Source organism: Bombus fervidus, chromosome 17, assembly GCF_041682495.2.
Source record: "Bombus fervidus isolate BK054 chromosome 17, iyBomFerv1, whole genome shotgun sequence".
NCBI lineage: Eukaryota > Metazoa > Arthropoda > Insecta > Hymenoptera > Apidae > Bombus > Bombus fervidus.
Genome location: NC_091533.1, coordinates 3,226,077 through 3,247,088, shown reverse-complemented (window position 1 = coordinate 3,247,088; position 21,012 = coordinate 3,226,077). Strand labels below are relative to the sequence as shown.

Genomic DNA, 21,012 nt, shown 5'->3' with positions numbered 1-21,012 from the left:
GTTGAAGGAAGGGAAGATAGATTCTTGTCCTTCGCTGTTACTATCGTCGATAACAGAAGTCTCGTTCTTTAAACGTGTAATGAGAAATTCTGATCTTAAGAAGTAAAAATAATTAAAAATATCCTGTACGGATTGTTTCGTGGTGGTGGATGTCCTGGAGAAATTCGCAAGATGCTATGACGTGGTAACGGATGTAAAAAGTGAATGTATCGCACCTGCAAGACGCTTAATTTGAAGACAGTCGAGCGATGCGATATATTTTTAGTAGATCTTATCTTCCTTTCGTTTACAAATATCAAACTACTTCTTTCAACGTTTCAGGGAGTAAAGCGCGAACTGCGTTGCTGCTGCACGAAACTATACTTAAAACGTGAAAAATGTCTCCTTGTCTCTGGAAAGATTCATCGACACAAAAGTGAGGCCACAGATAAACTTGCCAGACAGTTTTAACGTTCTTCGGGTTGGATATTGGACAATAAACGACGAACACATTATCGCCGGAAAAAATATGCTTGGCAACCGAATCAAGTTGAATGAAAACGTTTGCAAAATTTCCTATCGACTCAGCCGTTCGATTCTTTCGCTGAGGACGAACTGCTGAACGCGTGTTACTGAATTGTATTCAGCGCAACGATAAGAAGATAAACGTTTGTCACGTTTGTTCATTGGTATTAAAAAAAGTTCCACGATGGAACGATTCATCGCGATTTTGTACAGATCGCGTTAATAGTCTAGAGTCACCAGACTATTGAAGACAAAGGCAAAATTTCTAACAAGAGGTAGTCCTTTTATCTACTCGTCGACTAGTTCCCAAAGCATGAGCGCAGCGTCGGTCCCACCGACGGTGACGACATTCTGATCGTTGTAGAGAAATCTGGCGCAGGCCACTAGGGAACTATACACTTTTTCTTCGACGTATTCGGCCTTAGCACTGGTACACGGATACCTGAAAAGTCTCAGATAGCCTTCTGCATCACCACTGACTAACATGTCATGAGCTGCTGACCTACTTGACGTAGTTAGAACAGTCGTTAACGGATAGTAACGATTATTCCACATTCCTGTAAATAGTATCGTTAAATATTATTTTCATAATTCTGAAACTGTAATAATAATAATGTACAGTGTTGCTTTTATTGTTATAGAACTTGCGTATACTTACCAGATACCATGTATCCAACCATACAGTTGTGCGTGTACCATTTCACGTCCTTCATAACTAACGGACTCTTCTCCGATGATAAAGCTTTCACGTCCCCTGAAAAATGTATTTTAAGTTATTGTAAAATGTATTTATTCTCTTTAAAGTTTAAAGCTAATTTGATTATAAGAAGAAGCAACGTTACAGAACACTAAGTCGTAGTCCTGTGTAACGGTCTGGAGAAATCTGCTATCGGAACTCCAGTCGAGCTGCACCAATGGTTGCGTTCCACGGATCTTGTTGCTCTTCTTGTACGAGAATCCGTCTCTAGATACTCTAAAGAGATATACACTACCATTCTGAGAACCCATTGCCACAATTTCTCCCGCTGTTCAACAAAAATAGAATCTTATATCTTTTATAATCAACGTACAAAAGTATACAAATATATAATCATGTTTTATATGTGTATCGTACTTGGATTATAGCCAATGCATGATAAAGGAGAACCACAAACTCTAAGGGTTGCTACAGCTGCCCCTGTGTCTGCGGCGAGGACCAAAAGATGACCTTCGGAAGAACCAGCGGCGAGGGCAACTCCAAAAGGATGGAAAGCTATGCAAATGCACTCGAAACCGACCTGAGCAAACGTAACGTTTGAATTTGAATTTTAATTAGGATTTAAAAATTTTTATCTGGATGTGAAGATTTGAAGATTTAAATTAATACCTGCGTCGTCCACAAGAGTTTATGTCTGCGCCAAAGAGCAATATTCTTATCATGGCCCGCAGTAGCAAACACTTCGTCGTCAGGGTGCACAGCAAGGCCCCACAACTGCCTCCCATGGCCAAACACGACTTGATTAAACCTTCTTTGAAGAGAACCTTCTAAAATATTATTCCTGGTAGTTCCGACATAAATATTTCCGTCGTTCCTTCCTGGTCTCTGAGGATAGATACTTCGCACACCTCCCACTGCCTCTGGTAACTATGTAACGTTATATTCAGAAATAGCATAACATATAATACTTAACTGTTAATTAAAATCTAGGTTACACGCATACCTTAGTGTCCGTGATACGTTTGTAATTCTGAAGAGAATCCCACGCGGCGATTTTACGGTCTTTTTCTCCGCCAGAGAGCAACGTTCCCTCTGATAGCATAACAAGCGAGCTAATGCCTTTATTATGCGCCTCAAATTCCATTCGTACAAAGTATGCACCATCCGCATCCACGGAATAAACGGTGATGAAACCGTCGCTATCTGCCGTGACGACATCTCCGTCTTGCTCGAACTGGATGCTAGTCACGTGCGTACGGGACGGCTTAAATGGAAAACCAGAATCAGTAAATAGCTCCAAATAGACGAGCACACGTTCGCACGTTTTCACATCGCAACGTACAGGTTTGATAATGTCCGTCCTTTCAAAGAAACCGTCTTTCCGCCGATTCCAGAAGGTCAAGTGACCTCTACCGTGCGTAATCAGTAGATTGTCGTCGAGAGGATGAAAAGCTGCACCGGTCAGGTCCTCCTGCATGGTCTATAAAAATTGGTATTACACGCGGACATTATGATATATGATCATGACATTGTAGCGTGCGCGAAATAGGTGGAGAAAAGCTTACCGCCACTTTACCCAACAAATGGCCCCATTGCCACTGCCACACCGAGAGTATCGCCTCCCTGCCAGCGTCAACCGCTAATACGTAACTACCCCCGTTCTGTGCACCGAGAATCACATAGAAATGTGCTCGTTGTTCAATTCTTTTTTATACGATATTTAGGTTCACGTTATGTTAGTACATTAGTATCGCGTATGCGTGCATTTGTTGGATGTGATATTTTACCAGTTGCGAGAACGCTAACGCAGAGACGCCCATCTGGAACTCAGTCATTCCGAACACGTACAGAGTAAGCAGAGTCTCTGTTGACCATATGCGAACATGTGGTTGCGCTTTTCTGTGTCTACCAGCTTTTTGTCCGGATGCCACCAGCTCTCTACTTGGGTGAACCTACATATACATTAAGCGAATACGTTGAAACATTTAATCACAAACATTTAATCGATCTTAAAATTCCGGAGATGTTAAATTATCTTTTTACATTTTTCGATTTTAACGTCTGATCTATTTCAGGTTCCCGCGATATTTTTCCGATCGATTATAATCTGAAATCAACAATAATACCTCCATGCACGTAATATCCTCCGTATGGCCCACATAGTGCCGTTGTGCATTTTCCTCTCTGTCAAAGAGAACAGCCACGGCAGCGACATAGTACAAAAGTTCTCCACTCGGTAGAACCCAGAGATTTCTTCGGGTATCGGTGCCCCGATATCCGTAAACCCATTCGAGTTGCAGCTTCTTATCCGGCGGAGAATTGTCCACCGGTGGCAGGTGGGAAGGTGGATAAAAGGATCGTCTCAATCCTCGAATAGTCACTCTAGCTGGTTCGTCTCGTAATACCTCGACAACGCTATAATCTATTTAGAAAGAGCGTAATGTGCTCGTTTAATATCGTTATTTACAATTAGATAATCGGTGTACATAATGGATAAGCGAAGAGCGATATGGAGAACCGTTTACTCGGACGACGTCTGAATCAGGGGCATACAAAGCGCGTGGTCTGCTTTTGCTACGAGCTCGTCTTTGACGACCGATATCCTCGACCACGGTAGGTGGTCCTCGTGATCTGGATCTTCTTGCTGGGGATGCGGTAACAGCACCAGCTATACCCATCCCCGACCCAGTACCCAGATAAAAAGTATCCACGTCAGCGAATTCGTTCCTTAGTTGCGAGAAACTTCTTACCTGTCAACGGTATAATCATTTAGTTTAGAAACAGATGAAAAATTGTGGTTTTGTTTTTAATATTGTATTTAAAAAATTATCCTTGATTATAGATTCTAAGGGTGCGGTATCGGTAAAAACAAATGCGAGGGAAAAATATAGGTGTCAAAATGAATGAACCTAGACACATCCTGTTCCCGTGTCGGAATCGTGTCGCGAACGTCACTGTTGACGTAGACGTCACAGGGTGTATACACGACGATGCATAAGGTAGTCGAATGCTCGCTAAAGAAAATTGGTCAATTTGAAATTCATATACGGTCGTGACCTGGAAAGATGGATCTCTGACCTTTTTTCCCACGAGCCTCCAACCGACTTACAACGGCCGCGATCACCACAACGTATAATCGTGTAATCTGCTATGACGTTGTGAAACTCGAATCAAAAATGATTAAAATAACATGCAACGATGAGAAACAGGAATAATAATATCCTACTTCCATCTGCTATCTGTTTGCATTAACAAGATGTGAATTTCAGTATCTATTGAAGCGAAATTTTGTTTGTATCGCTTAACGACCTATTTCTTTTTTCAGGAATTTTATTCCCCGATTACCAACGATATTTTTCAGTATAATAAAAAGATCGTTCGGAGGCGATTGAAAAGAGAGTTAATCAACGACCCTATTCCATTTATTGCAAAGAAGTCGACCCCGATATCGTCACGCTTCGTTTCGACGCTTCTACCCCCACCATCGCATGCATATTTATGGACAAACATTATTCAAGCAGATTTTATAAGTACGATGCCGAGCCAATGTCTTCGATTTGCATAAATCGCTGATAAACTTTCGAGTCGCCCACGTTTCGGCCGTTCACGAACGTACACCAATCGATCACGATGTACGTCATCCTTCTCGACAATTTCGGCCACGGAGTTTTATCGTATTTCACGTGAATTTTTACAACACTTATTTCTATTACAGTATTTTACCTCTTGACCTGAAACCGTGAACATTCTTTTGGCCCCATTCATCTTCAATACTTGTCCAAGATCTTCCAGCACTTCTTCGAACGGTTGCGAAGTACGGAGGTTCAACAAGACTCGACACTGAAATCAGTTAGTTGTAACTCATAAACAAGAAAAATATAAAAAAATTTGAAATACCTATTAGTTGTAGGTGTGCTTCTTAATTACTACCTGTACTGTATGGTCATGGTTGTTAACGATTCGTATGACACGTCCCGAAGAAGGCTTTCCACCGCCAGGAGGTGGTGCTTCGTCGGTGATGGAAGCTTTCCTGCTAAGACTCGCCACCGCTGGTGGTCTACTTTGCCATCCTCCGACACCACCTCCGACGCTTGCTCCACCTCGGCTACCTCCGCCAGTAGGACTCGTGTACCAGGTGTTGCTTTTCTTTCCGTAGCTGGCCGGCTATTATTCCAAGTTAGATAATAAGTTAAAAACAAGTCGTGAAAACCTCAAGCAATTCCATTAATTATTTCTAACGGCACTGGCGTATAATTGGTTAAATAAATAAAGTGAAACTATGCTAGTAGCTTTAAAGCCACTAAAGTTTAAATGTTCATTTTAATTGCTAACATTTTATATCACGAAGTGCCTCCCTATATTCGTTTCACCCACTATAATTTAACATTAATATATAGAATCTGATTAGGATTTGGAGGACCTGCAACATATCGGCCGGCAGCGATATAACTTCAAAGGAATCGCTCATCAACACGACAAAACTGTCGCAGCCGTCCCAGGATTTAGGGCTACAGGACTCTAGCTCGGAGTCGCTATAAGAGTCCGCCTTGTCTCCGCCGGCGCCAAAGTCCGGCTCCAAGTCCGAGCGGGACGAGGAACTTGCCGACTCAATGGTGAACCTAGATCACTGTAGTCTCACTGAACGATATTCACAGTCCTTAGAGAACGTTCTTCACTAAACAGTAAACTTTATCCTTGCTTGTTCACATTCTTTTCCATCACTTGCTCACAGTAACCCTCGGTTCTTCTTCGATCTTTTTAATTCTTCTTAATAATAATAATAATACCTTATATAACAAATCGAAAAATTTTAGTTCGACAACTTAGAAACAGTCGCACAAGTAACAGACTGTTGTTTCTTCTGTTTTAATCGTACAACTACTATACTTCGTAGATTGGAAGACTTTAATTTGATTGTATAATTGTATAAACGACACGAGTTCGTAAAAAAAAGAACGGAAAACTTCTGTGGAAAAGGCGACGCCTTGTAATCGCAGTAACTGATCGCAAAGGGAACTACGATCGGAACGAATGAAAACGTGGTGTCCAAAGCAAACGAGGGCCGTGAGAAGGTTGTGCCACTAGGTGCAACCTCAACTGTGTTCGATGGACAACTGGAGGCGGGGTGTGTACTGCCTCATTGGGCTGGAGAACCAACCCCCTGGCTGCAACATCCCCTCCCTCCCCCTCCGCTTTCTAGGAGAGCCATCGCGTCTCAAGGCCAAACAGCCACCCCCTGTACTTGAGAGTATATAGCTCAGCAAATCGTGCGACACGTAGATTGCTGGTCAAAAGTTTGGATTCACTACACGTTCGAAGAAATGCAAAAAATCTTTAAAAGTCTTTTTTAGTCATCGACTATATATTTTATGGTCTTAAATCGAAGAGCTATCGAAGTACGGAGAATTGTAGTTGACACGTTAATAAACTGGTCGTTGGTAATTTTATATTCATAAAGATTTTATGTTATATCGTACAAAATTTTATATTTCTATCGTCTTTTTTTCTTATATGCCTTTTTATCTTTTGCATATCGTAAAGAATACTCTATAAGCAACTTAAAGGTAATATACTACAGGTGCACTATTTTCTTTTTTTTTTTTTGTTTTATCTCCATCTCACGTGTATAAGATTTTATATATAACAAGGTTCTTGCATACAGTTGATTGTTACAAAGTATAGTTCGAATGTAATTTTGCCTGTGTCATGATTTGTCGACAAATGATGGTATATTATGATGGACGAGTGGAAATTTTGTTAAATGGAAGCTTGATGGACACCTGTTAATGAGGATATACGTTCGGAAATGAGTGTTCGCGGTAGGAAATGAGGCTGAAAGCATTCTTTGGAATTAAGGGCGTCCACGCCCTGATACAGCGGCATACCGAATGAAAAAAGAAGTAGCATCGTATAGGACCAATTATCCTTGTTGACTAAATGGGGTCAATATTCAAGTGAGACAGAGAGGCAATGAAAAAAACGTTAACGAGGCTAATAGTGTAATAAACCGACTTATGAATTCGAGACACGCACGCTGCTGCCGGCAGAATGCCAGAGATTCGATGACCTTGCAATCGTTTGCTATACTTGAGATCTTTCCAAATTTATCAGTGGCAAATAACAAAATTTCATAAAATCGTGCAATTCAATTATTTCACGGATAGTTCCTATTTTTCTTTGTATTAAATCTTGTATTAATTTAAACTTTGTATTAAGCGACCTAAACAATGATACAAACAAATTTCAGAGAAATTCATCATTAAAAGATAATTCGATCGACCGATAGATGGGTACGCGTTCATCCTCGCGCAGTTGCAATGCAATGCCAGCTTTGATGGGATTGGTATGATAATGGAAGCATAGATTAACACAAGGTGAAGGTTAAACGACTCTCTCTTTCTCACACAGGCGAGCAACCCTTCCGGTAATGCACCCTCCGTGACGTAAGCTTAACCCATAGGAAAGCCATTCGGTGATTTCTTTTCTCGAAAATTGTTAGCTTTTTAATAAATTACACTTCGAAATGTACGTATGTTTAAAAGTTGTTCGAAGACGTCGTAACAAAGATTGAAGTTCAAGTTCAAATTGTTCTTATAATATACAATAAATACTCATGACAACGTGACTAAGACGCTTAACGGACTCAAGGCACGAGCTTCGAAAGGAGAACATTTGGACAGTGAAAAGATATACAATTTTTTTTTATATGAATCAGCAGCGATAATTTGGGAGGGATCGATTGGAAATCCGTAGATTTCACGAATTATCTGGTAACATTATTAATCCCAATGAGATATATTTCTAAAATAACTGACTTACAAATTTTTAATTTAATATTTAATTTATATTTTCGTCAATTAAATACACAGATACATACTATCAGTGTAACAAATAAAATTTTATAAATTTCTCATATATCGGTAAGTGATTATTTCCGCTATAGAATAAGGAATATTATTGTGTATAAACACCATCGCCAGTGAAATCTATAACGTGCTTAGATTCTTAACGAACTTCGTGAATTCTGTCCAAGGCTACCGGACAGTCTTTATTATTTATTTTCTTATATCACTGTCAAAGCTTACTATTCGACTAGACTCGAAACCAGTTTACGGGTCAACTTTGTTTCCGCAATCTGATCGACTCCAAGCAAGCTTGAAATCAGAACGACTTACACAATCTCTTCCATCGAAACGAACCTCGTAAGGTTCGCTGCTCACGAAAGTGTCTATTAATAAATTACAAACTAAAAATACACCCCTTCATCGACGTTCAAGGCACAACGTCGTAGAAAGATCTATTTCTCATAATTATAAGTATTTGCCGCTAGATGAAACGAAAGCTCGGAAATATTATGTAGTCTGCTTTGAAAAAATAATTTTCATAATTTCAAACGGATGTCGTAATAATTTGAAACAATATTGTTTTTTCTATGTAATACGGTACTTATATAATCTATAGATTGCAAGGTTTCAGGTGAACAGTTTGCGCGATGTTGTAACATGAAATAGCCATTTCGATCGTGTGGCTGGAAAAAAAAACAAGGTAACTAGGAGTGGAAAAAAGAAAGAAGAAACGAGAGTCCATTCACGAGGAGTTTAGCTGGTTCGTATAGTAATTTATGACGCTGTCCCCATAAATTACGATTTGCCAGCGAACCTGCAATATGTGTGAGTCAACGCATATGTTTGTTTGCAAGGCCAAGGTCACGGTGCAACAATCTTCCGGCTGTTGGTATGCGATCGGATGGAAGGCGCAACGAAAGTATGCGTGGGTGCACACTCTGAGTTCACCATGGGTGCTACAACCCTTAACCTTTTCACGCATTTACGCGGTCATGTACCCCGTTGATTCATCTTTCTGATACAACAATTCACGCTGCACAATATTTACGCAATCAAATTGATAAATAGTAGAATTTTTGCGACTTTCTTTTTTCACTTTTGACGTTATCAAGAATTTTACGTTCGACCTAAATATTTATCTGCATGTATTGTAAAAAATCTGCCACGTGATTCGAGTAATTCGATCTCTTTTCAGGTATTAAAGATCGAATTTTGTCGATTAACCGTGACCTCCAGTTTCAATGAAAATGAATTCCTGTATACTCTACAATCGACTACGCTATAACCGAGTATCCTATCAAGAATATCAGCCTATAGAGATTACTAAAAATATTCTAACAATCATATTTTTTACCTTATATCTTTTCTTCTTTGCTAATAATGTATTAGTAGAAAATTATTTGCTTTTCGCATCAATATATCCCTTCGCAGAGAACAACAGGACAGGATATTGAGTTTGACTTCCTCATCTACATTGGAACACTAGCTCGCAACGTACAACAGGGTGAATATCCGTCTTGACCGTTTACCTTGTTGATAAGAGAGCGAAGACCGTTGAAAGGTCGCTTCACTGCACTCCAACCCTTAACCTTTGGCGCCAGGTCACTGACTATAAATTATCATTTGCAACACTAATTCGATTACTCGAATCGAATATTTTAGTTAGAAAAGAGCGTTGACTATCATTCTGATAAAAAACAATACACTATGTATTTTATATATAAAATTGATACGAATTTGTGGTGAGAAAAAATGTATTTCCATTTTCCAACAGTTTCCACATGGCATTCGATGCACGCGCGCGGCACTATAATTGGCAGGTGATAAGGCTCGCTGCATCGATAAGCTGTTTGCGCCGGCGATCGTTGGGTTAATTCGGCCGAGCCGATTAACACGAAACATTTTTTTTTTCTTCCCTTATCGGTAATCTCGTGTAGCGTATACACAACCCTGATTTTTCGCGACGATCGTTGCCTAATATTAGCTTCGTGCACTTTGTGTAAGATGTTAATATAAAAATTGCTCACATGAAAATCATCCACAACTTACGACTATTTGTATCGTAGTGCCACATAGGCTCGATATACAATAGAACAAATGCGTTCCACTCGATCATCATTACTTAATATTTGATATATCAAACAGGGCTTTGATGAATTATTATAATTTCTATATAGTTAGGAGAAGGCTGGTCTTAACGCTTTGAAGACCAACTAGTTTCATTCCTAAAATAAAAATGGTTGCAATTTTTAGAGTAGATTGATTATCAAGATTCAACGGTATCAAGATTCAGTAAGAGAAAGAACAAGGTTCTTTCTGAAATCTTTTGAAATATATTTTGCAGAATAGTTGGTAAATAATATAATAACGTATGGTGGAAATAAATTAAATTATATGGGTTTTTATTACTAATACCACGTATCACAGAATTCTTCTATCGTTCCTTTCTACTGTTCTGATGTATTGGAACTTAGAATTGCATTACTTTTGTTTCATTCTGTGTATTATTAAAAGAAAATCGAGGGTTGTCGGGGCTACTTATGCATGCGAGAAGTTGAAATCGTAATTGACATATATTACAGGAGTGCGTGACGAGCGAGCGTGCTATACGGAGTGAGAGAAGGTTTAACACACAGGGTAGTTGTCCTGCGAATGTTCTGCGACAAGCGTGCAGGCAGTCTGGTGAAAAGGCAACGAATACCATACAGACGGGATGCCGCAGTGATTTACATATCGTCGATCGAGGTATACACGTCATGTGGCGAAAACGTGTGTGGATTGGTGTAATACGCACCGGAGGGAACAACGGATCGCGACCGGTTTTCTTGAAATGCTCCTCTTTAATCGACCCTTACCGAAATTCATTTATTTCGAATTCGAACCTCATACATATTCAACGCGACAACCGGCGATAAATGATCCGAGCCACGGATTACAATGCGAATAGTAACACGAATCTGCGTGTTTCATGATAACGGGAGGAGGAGGAGAGAAAGAAAGTAGGTAACGGAGCAACATTCTGACCACTTTGAATTCACACTTACACGTCCCCTTTGCGTATCGTTCAATTGCATGTCGATATGTCGAGAGGAAAGTCCGGAAGTTTTTCTTACCGACATAATTAGAAGGAACTTACCATTGCGTGGAACGACCTTATACTTACTATTAATCGCATTAACATTTCTATTTAATATGTAGACATACGTCTCGCCGTATATTTTCTTAATTAAACTTTCCTCATTTTTTCTCTACATCGCAATTTAAAAATCAGGTCACTAAAAGTCATATTTCCGAGTAACTTCTGTTTCCCATTTTATGCTATAAATTTGACCAGAGAAGAAATAGCGTATAATTAAATATCAGCCTGTATATTTAGGCTTCTACATTTGTGAAAACTGATTTAAACGCAAAGAGCCAAAAATAAAAGAGCGCAAAACGAAATAAGAAGCTCGATGAAGAACTCTCCAGCTCGAACTCTACAATCAGTTGGAATCAGATCGAATATTCGCGTAATTATTCGATAACTCAAGGTATATCGCTTACAGGATCGACGTAATAATGTCAATTAAAGTGGACTGCCGTCAGTCATGCAGCCTAGAAGAACGAAAAACAACAACTACCTGAAAAGGACGTGAATATCGAAAAAATTTACGAGCTTAAGAGAGTCCGTTTATCGTCGCAAATATTTTTCGACTACCTTCCTCGTTTCTTCGCCCTTTCCCTTGCCGAGTACGTGTAATTAATCTGCAGGCAAGCATGCAATATTTTCGTCGGCCCAAAGACGATAAAAGCAGGACAAAATTTGGTTCACCGAGATTATGGCTATCGAAATCTTTTCCTTACATGTCACATGTCCCATGAAATAGCCTCGCGTGAAACGTCTATAAGAACGCAACAACGATCATGTTACCGATCCGTTCTTTGTAATTACATATTTTATTCGTTTCTTAGGAAGGTATTCCTTGTGATTTCGTGACGCATATAGGCCAGATACGTGCAAGAAGTTTCTGGCGCTAGAGTTCGTGACATATCACGGTGGAGGGTGGCTGACATGAATTTCAGACCAGTTAACAATTATTTCTTTCAAGAACGCTCACCAGCGCTGTTATATCCCTTATGAATTTACGGGAGGGAAAACGTGTGCACACGACAATAGCTGCGGCCGACTATTTCAGAAAGAAAAAGGACTCGTTATCACGGCGAAAGCCGGCACGATATGAAAATGAAGAACGAGCTCGAAACATGCGTGACGGATCGTCCTACGTTCGAAACGTGCCACTACCGATTACAAAGAAATAATCGCCGCGATTATTCAATCGTAAAGCGCTGCCTGAAGGATGGTAATTTTTGGCAACGCTTTTTATATTTAATTTATATTACATCTGTGAAATTAATCAAGATACAATCGATAAGATCGAATACAAAAATGGTCGTAAGCTAAAACGATGTAAGTTACATTTTCAAGAAAAAAAGAATCGTATACGAGTACAATACATCATTCTGCTTATCGTTTCTTCAAATTTTATTTAAGCATTTTGGTAATATGAATAGAACGAAAATGCAAATACGATTATAAGAAACGTAGCGGTAAGCGATCAAAATGACGGAGACCTCGATGCCCGACTAGTCACTGTTCCATGTCAGTGTCACACATCCGAATCGGTCGACGTCGTCACATAGCATCGATGCCTTTAGATGAACGGTTGTCACACGTACGTGTGTATTACGTTTGCGCTCAGAGGTTTGCAGTAGTAATAAACTGTTACTTCCGACCGCAGTAGTAACGCCTTTGCGAGAGACGGTCAGAACATAATTGATTGCGTCAACTCACAGCCGGCTGTAATCGACGCTATATCTTCCACCGGTTCCTCGTCATTTCCGTTATCCCGCAACATTAATTTTTCATCGTGTTATCGCTCATCCATGCGTCACTATTTCATTGCAATTTCGAATGCAATCATAAATTTCCAAATATAACGTGATCCTCGTTTCTAACTGTGTGCTCTCTAACAATGGATTATACTTATCAGGGAAAGTGGGTAAAATTTTGAACCGTTAAGAGAATATCAGTCTACTTTGTCAAGTCTCTTCAGACAGAACAGTGGAAACACGGTTTGTGAATCGTCTATGTGGAGAACGTTGTATTTATTGATCCCTTGCGGGACTGACCAACGGTCAATGAGATACGGTCTCTCCCTTGCTAGCTGCCCTACGACTTGAGAGCCCTGCATCGGTCTCCTTAACGGAAATACGAACCTACCCTCTCACCCTGTCTCTAACCCCCTATGCTACAACGTGATTCATACGTTCTTGGAGAAACTCGACTATGTATACTACAAAAAAAAAAAAGAAAAAAGAAAAAGGAAAAAAAATGAAACAGCATAAAACGTTTCGGGGAAACGAGAAGAACCAAAAACTACATGTGCTTAGATTTCGGCCTGGCTAAATTATACAAAGTTCCTATATAAAGCAATTGAACAGACAGTGGACAGTCACTTAATGCATAAAACAGGAACGACACGAAGGAAACGAATTAACTGGCAAACGATCGAGCATCCGACCTACATTTTAGTCTGACGAAGATCAGTGGGATAAGTTTTTGTGGTGTGGCGCCATAAAGAAATTCAGGTCATCCGTGTAGCGAGGTGAAGAAACTGGAGTCCATTTAAAGGCGCAACCGTTATCACGACATAGAGGAAAGATGGATTAATGACTGGTTTGGTGGAAATGAAAATATGCAGACGAGTGGAACGCATGGAAACACGATAATGAGGCATTAAGCGAAATAGGATGGCGTACCATTTGAACGGGACCAGAGCGACATAAGAGGGTGGACTGGTGCGCAACCGCAGATCCAATTGGCCAGCCCTTTTCACCCCGCTTTCCAGCCAACCCTGTGGTGATACTTACTCCCACTTTTCGTCCCGTTGACACGCTCCCACCCCTACCTCAAGACCGCAGATTCACCTACGTACGTCGATCTTTCATGCCACGTGGCTTTGGTAAACAATAGTCAAAATATGTACCTGATACTGATTTAGTACAATTAGATTCGGTATCATTAAGAACGAATGCAGACAAAGTTATTCTTACGGAGGAGAATTATTGATGCAATTTTTTATTTAAATCTATTTAATATATTCGAATTTATTTAAAATTTTTAGACAATGCCTATGATTAAAAACAACAAGATGGTTCGTAGAGAGCTTAATATCGATTGAACCTCTTACGATATAGGTCAAGGTGAATCTCAGTCTAGATATTGCTCATGAGAATCCAGGATATAGGTCATGGGTGTATGAACACCGATTCCGGACTTCAATCGGCATGCGAAGGTTGCTATAAGTACGATAGGATCGTACATAAGCTTTGGCCACTTTGCCGGATTAAGGGCTGACCCGACACGAGACTAACGCCGATCGAAATAACGGATCGTACACAAGCCGAGGTAGGAAAGGAGAAACTGCGACGATACGATATACGGTATAACGAGCGGCTTGGTCACACCTTAAAACCTGGAAATTAGGTTGGGGCGTGGACCACCCTTCGCACGGCATGACGCAACGATAAATGATATCCAATCCTTCCTATCGGCACTTTCATAAAAATAATGAACACCCGTGGCCTTCCAGGCGAATTGAGTTGAAAGGTTTAGCCGTTAATTGGACAATTTTGCCCTGCAACCAATCCCTCGACTTTCGAATCTCGTAGACGATCCCTTTCGAATTGGCCTTGATTCGCTCTACGCTTGAATAATGCAGTGATTAACGTAAGCATTTTAGGATTGACTTGAATAAAACATAATTTTAAATGTTCGATATTTGTCAAAGAAGATTGATATAGAACAATGATCGTTGTGACTGTTCTTTTTAGGTAAACTAGGCAGATTAGTATTGCGTGTGGCCTGCTTAAAGACTGATCTGGGCCAGATACACAAAGATTGTTGACAGCAATATACGCAGTTTTCTTATAAATTGCTATATCGCGACCTGGCCAGCCCTATTATGCTTCCTATTGATATCTGCGTGTGTATGCATTAGCTGTATGTATACGCGTGCCCAACACGTTCAAAGTACGCATTTGTAGAAGTCGCCAGTGTTTTAACGTCCGTCCACCTTCTTGCACACAGGCTGTGGCTCATGAATATTAAGCGTGTGTTATGTGTACACCAGCTCTAGGTTCGCTTTAATTATACGAACGATACGTAAGCGACGAACGCCCCAAGTAGAAAAGGATATTTACTTTTCGCCATGCACAAGTCCCTGCACGTGTTGAATTATCGCTGTCGTAATAAGATTGGTTCTCTCGTTCGAAGGGGGGGTGGGAGGGTTGTTGTTACCTGACCAGATTTGATCTACACATACACGCGATCCTGTGTCTTAAGGACCTTATTTCTTCTTCGTGCAATGTATCAGATCGAATGACCCACTTTTCCGCCGGTGGGCGATTAAGACCCTTTTTTTCAAGCAATCTTAAACACCATGCATAGTAACCTGATTAGAAAGTAATGCTTCTTCACGGCAGTATTTCTTTCCGATGATACGTATTTCTAATGATTCTCATCGTTTCTGAGCTTTAAGATTTCATCTGGCGATATTATAGATAAAAAGTTATAAATAGAAAGTTCTTTCCGCCTACCTTGAACGATTTGTAGCTGGAAACGACGTACGAGGCACCGTCTTCGAGCTCATCCAAGGTGAGTTTACGATCACCATCCATGGAGAAAATGTGTCGCGCCCCTCTGGGCAGGTCCATCCGCAGGGACAGCCTATCCAGAAGTGCCTCCAGGGAACCGATGTCCCTTCCTGGCTTAAATCTGCAAGTTATCACCGTGATAAGAACTACGACTTCGATTTTCACAATCGACTTCCGTTTACCGATACGTTTCGTCAATATTACACAATTAATGCCATTTAACTCTAAAACTCATTGGTAAACGAATGAATCACGCTTGTACAGCTAGTATCTTTTGTATGCCGCAGGGAGAATCTCATTCATAGGCCAAAATCAAGGCCACGAAGGGTGGACACGCCACCTGCACCCAAGAAGGGTACTAGCGTAAGCGCCGCTTTGTACACATGACAAGGATCAGGCTACGTAACACGACCATCAACGGCAAATAGATTTTAATAGCTTACCTGAACTCAATACCAGGAAAATACGGGTCGCCATTTTTATAAAATGTGACTCTCCTGGCTCTCCAGTAACCGAGGTTGTTGTATCTCGCGGGCGCCGGCTCGTGTCGGCTCTTAGGCCTGTGCTCCGGCTGCTCCGGAGGCGGCATGCGGGGACTGGAGGGTCTACTCTGCCTCCAGAAGCCGGCCATGCCGCCTCCACCCCCACCCTCGTTTGCTAGAAGACCGCCACCGACCGCCTCTTGCGCCGCTCCACCTTCCACTTCCACGTCCTCTTCCTCTTCGTCTTCCTCCTCTTCTTCTTCTGCCTCCTCCTCCTCCTCCTCCTCTACGTCGCTGCGAGCGCCTCCACCAGGCATCGTAGAAGCCGTCGCGGCCGTCGTGTTGGTCGTCGTGGTGTTGTTGGCGTTCACCGTCAATGCCGTCGTCCCGACGCCGCTAGGTGTAGTTACTGTTACCACTGAACCAGTTGATTCTTTCGGGGAGTTCTCGTTCTGCGCCGCCTCCTGCTCCTCTTTCTTCATTACACCTGTTCACGACAAACGATGAAAATCGCAGAAAAATGTCGACGAACTTTCTGTCGATTTCCTTTTCTTCTTTTTTTTTTTCTTTTTTTTTTCGTTAATTCTAACTATTCATTCTTCGTTCGAACATAGGTAAATACAAAGGAAAAAATATTTTTATTAATCACCTTAAGAAACTTAAAAAATATATAGTAAGGAGTATTTCGAAGAGCAATGACGTGCTTTTGAATTGAAATGAAAAAATAGAATACTCAATCACATATATCGTTTGGTATATACACACATATGTACAGACGAAGAAGTAGTCCGGAAGGTAGACGCCGTACAAGCCACGGTACAGGCTTTTGTGGTACTAAATCATTTCGTTCATAGACTCTTGAGAAAGCCAATTGTATTTCTATTTTGACGTTTCAATTCCCTTTCAGTTCTTCGTTACTAAATTTCAATTTTTAAACTATCTGATAATAAAACGCACACGTTCTTTCGAAATCATGTACCTGCGAAATCTAGTTAACTACTCATCTTATAAGAACAATGAAACAGAGATGTGAAATATATTTGTTTTCTAATCTCAAACTTTTTCAAGAAATATTTTACTTATGGCCTCGGACGTGGCTTATGGCTTCATGAATTTCAACAAACGAAATCTCTCATCTGTCTGATAACAGGATCGGGGAGAGCGATCATTACGTGCCATAAGAGGTTGCGCCACCTTTTAGCACGAGTATCTGATCGGAGATCTGGGTGGCCGGTTCCCGGAACACATACTCGGATGATCACAATCTCAAGTTGGATAATTAGCTCTCTCACCTGGCTCCGAGGTAGTAGTTGCGCCGGCTCCACCAGCCTCGTTGCCGCCACCCACACTTCCGTCGCCTGCTGCCTCCTCGAGCTGCCCCAGGCTGGAGCCGGCACGCAAACTTGACTGATTTTCAGCGGCGATCATCGGCACAAGGCCGACACCTTCTGCCTCCTCTCTTTTCCTCTTCTCTGTTTTTCAGCCGGTCTCGCTCTTTCGGGATCAACGAAACAATCCTGAGGAAAATCTGCATTTTTATTCAAGTTTATTTATTATATATTAGAGATTGTTAATATATAATAGTATCCATTATGAGAAAGTTTTGCGAAATGGAAGAGAATCGATATTATACCAATGAATCACAAGACATAAATTTTACTGCATAATGATAACTCAAATAAATTAGGTTAGCCTAAAAGCTTCGTTACAGATACTTTAAATTAAATTTGATTAATAATTGGAATAATTTAACTTCAAGTAATGATAAGAATGGAATGAACAACTAAATCGCAAGATCGAGTTGTTACTCTTACGAACCTCGAGAATTGACTAATACTGGCCGGCGTTCTTTTCTGCAATGTCGTCCTCCGTGAAATTGCCTGTCAAAATTGATGGATCGTCGAATTGTTTCTTCCGTGAGGATTCAAGGCTCCACTTTTTTATGCCAACGCGCGGCAAAGAAGTGACTATAGGGAACGAAAGGGCCTCCTATATGCCGGCAGAACGTCCACGTGTCGCGTGATTTGTCGGGGATTCCCGATCGATCTCCCTGCTTACGATGCACTTTTATTTTATAACTGCAGTTCACTGCAGATCAATCGATCGTTTCCCTTCATCTTACTTAATTAAAAGGTACACTCAAAATTTCAAGTGCACATGAACAATGCCCAAAGCAAAGTCTCTCACAATTGTTCCTTTAATGATCCCGTGTTACGAACCCAACGTGGACTACGTGGTTTAAGATTAATGCCACGTAATTACGTTGCGTAACGCTAGATTATTCGTCGAGGAGTTAAGGTCACGAACTTTGCACAGTAATTGGTACACAATAATAATAAAAACCGAGGTGCGGCGGAAAATTTCGATCAAAGGGACTTTACATCGGATTATAGCATAATATAATTGATAACTTGAAAGAATATAAAGAAATCCTCATTTTATATTATATAAATAAAATACGAAATTTCAGAACAATTTGTACGCAAAGAGACCATCAAAATTAACATAAATCGATTTAGTTATACATGTAGATGAAACGTGGAAGTCCATCGTGAATCAGCGGGGGTGTAGCCTTTTCTATAGCTCCTCCATTCATTCCTACGCACCGATTTATCCTAGTCTATCCACCGGAAATTCACCACAATCGATTTCTTTCACTTCATCTTTCCATCCAGCATGATCACTGTTCATCAAAATTTATAAAGGAGGAAATACAGAATAGAAAAAGAAGTCATATTTGATTTCGTTTAAAAAGTAATAAGTCCATCTGCTCGGATTTCAGATTGTAATCACCAACTTCGATGTAAAATTAACGAAAGAAAGAAGATAGCAAAAGGAATAAAGGAAGAGAAAAGCACGTAACACCGTGTTGATTGATCGTTCATCGACACCGAGTCTCATTTGGACGCGAGATAACACCGGACAGCCGCGATAGTATACATATTCATGCGTCCTTCGGCGATGGCGTCTCGACGTCAAGTGTGTCGCTCCGAGGGACAGCCACGAACCACGCTACCTCGGCGCCGCCGTCGTTGTCCACGTCGCCATTCTCCTGCCCGGCGACGTTTGCCGGCATCGACGCCCCGTGTCAGTGAACCGTCGCCGGCGAAACGAGCACCGAACTTGTTGCACCGCGACCAGGAAGCTACGCGCAAGCCTCGTCTTCCGTTCAGATCGCCATCCACCTACCCCTATAATCGATGGAAATATCGTCGACAGAAATTGTTCGATAAAATAGATAAAAATTTACGGATCGTTAACTCATCGAGGACATTCTGTGAATTGACTTAAAAAGTTTCAAATAAAGTATCGCGATGATATATAACGTTGTTATAATATATAATTAGCAAAATTAAAAAAAAAATTAAGAATGGGGAAGATTTGTGAAAAACATACACGAAACTGATAAACATTATTTATATATATTATATAACTGAGCATTAAACTTGGGGGATTTCGTGCAGATAAGGAAATGCTGAATAGAGGAATTTATAATCACCATTGCTTTATAGAGATTTCTAATATTTCGTAAAGTTTCGTAAAGATTCATAAAGTTAAGAATATTGCGGCAGACTTTGGAAAATCCTGAAGGAAGGTATCTATACATGGTATAAGTATTTTGCGTGCAGAAGATTGCGATTTCTGAGAAGGAACGTGGCTATTTCGCATTTAAAAATTTCAGAAGAAACGTGGCGTATTTGCATAGACTGGTGTGATGTCCGACATCGATGTCGTTAATACGACATAAATATTGAACAATTATAATCTTAACTGAGAACGTTCGAACCGTATAACGCAAATCGACCTTTGCGTAATAACGGCTAGTGGACGGTTGGTCAAGTGGAACTTTGATAATTACTAGCACGAAACGAAACGTTCCGTACCGAATAACTAACGATTTAAATCGTAGAAGTACGAAACACGAAGAGAAACAGCAATCATTCTAGGACATAGGATTACCAAGTGAAAGAAACTAGGACAATATTTGATAATGCTGGTAATTGAAGCTTCGAATGACTTAAGTTGAAACGACTCGATGTTGTTCAACGTGTTTCAGTTTGTTCCCGTGCTCAATATCTTTTCTTAACAATTCCTAGATGGCTTGCATTGTGACTAGGATGATTAGCCGCATAAAGCTTAAGAATCGCAGAATGCATGATATGAATACAAGATACAGAAGGCGGCCGCCGCGAACGTTGAACAAAACAAGCGATAACGTTAATACTATACATTCGACCGACGCTCCTCTTTGCATAAAAACTTCCAACTAGAATATTTGTCAAACATTTTGAGACCTGTAAAATATCTGAGAATTTATTATCGTGATCCTATAATATCCGTTTAATATCAGAAAATATTTCTCGAGATATAATTTTTAATTGTATTTATTTCATGATTTCATATCGTAAAGTTGATTTGTTGCATTACAGTGGTCATCTTTATAATATTCCGTCCACGGAGGGGCGAATAGTCGATACTTTGGTGGAGTTGCGTGTTCGCCACGGAAGGCGGCTGACCAGATTCGTTCTTCAACCACTTAAGTAATCGAGCGGCCGAGCGGCCGAGCGGCTCGTATATCACAGTAAGCGTGAATCAGCGGGATTCGGTGAACACCGAATCTCAACTTTCTCTCTACTGGACTATTTGAAATTTGTTAGGTTTGTCTCTGTACGGAAATGTACTCGACTGAAAAAAAGCGAACAAAGACGTCGTTAATTAAACTAAACGACGAAACTAAAACACTTTTCAGTCTAGAATCTTTTTTATTTTGTATTTTTAATATTATTGC

General features: G+C 40.5%; 1 protein-coding gene and 1 long non-coding RNA gene across 3 annotated transcripts; one reads left to right on the top strand and one right to left on the bottom strand.

Moving 5' to 3' along the window:
* Positions 1-367: 367 nt before the first annotated feature.
* On the bottom strand, positions 368-19,212 carry Dcx-emap (Doublecortin-domain-containing echinoderm-microtubule-associated protein). Of its 2 annotated transcripts, none has more exons than XM_072020628.1 (17): positions 18,042-19,210; positions 17,516-17,740; positions 16,185-16,710; positions 15,685-15,862; positions 5,132-5,365; positions 4,925-5,041; positions 3,720-3,951; positions 3,328-3,623; positions 2,989-3,153; positions 2,767-2,862; positions 2,544-2,681; positions 2,205-2,465; positions 1,871-2,128; positions 1,619-1,781; positions 1,347-1,529; positions 1,163-1,258; positions 368-1,061 (listed from the first exon to the last, which is right to left on the bottom strand). In XM_072020628.1, exons 2-17 carry the CDS (start codon positions 17,649-17,651, stop codon positions 793-795), a joined length of 3,348 nt encoding a protein of 1,115 aa, XP_071876729.1. In that variant the 5' UTR covers positions 17,652-17,740; positions 18,042-19,210; the 3' UTR covers positions 368-792. The 2 variants fall into 2 exon arrangements, 1 of the variants encoding a protein (XP_071876729.1); XR_011802193.1 differs by having other exon boundaries at positions 1,022-1,061; positions 1,347-1,549; positions 18,042-19,212.
* On the top strand, positions 7,207-9,128 carry LOC139996149 (uncharacterized). The gene is made up of 4 exons (XR_011802148.1): positions 7,207-7,544; positions 7,610-7,971; positions 8,678-8,806; positions 8,901-9,128. It is a non-coding gene; the product is annotated as an uncharacterized lncRNA (long non-coding RNA).
* Positions 19,213-21,012: the final 1,800 nt, after the last annotated feature.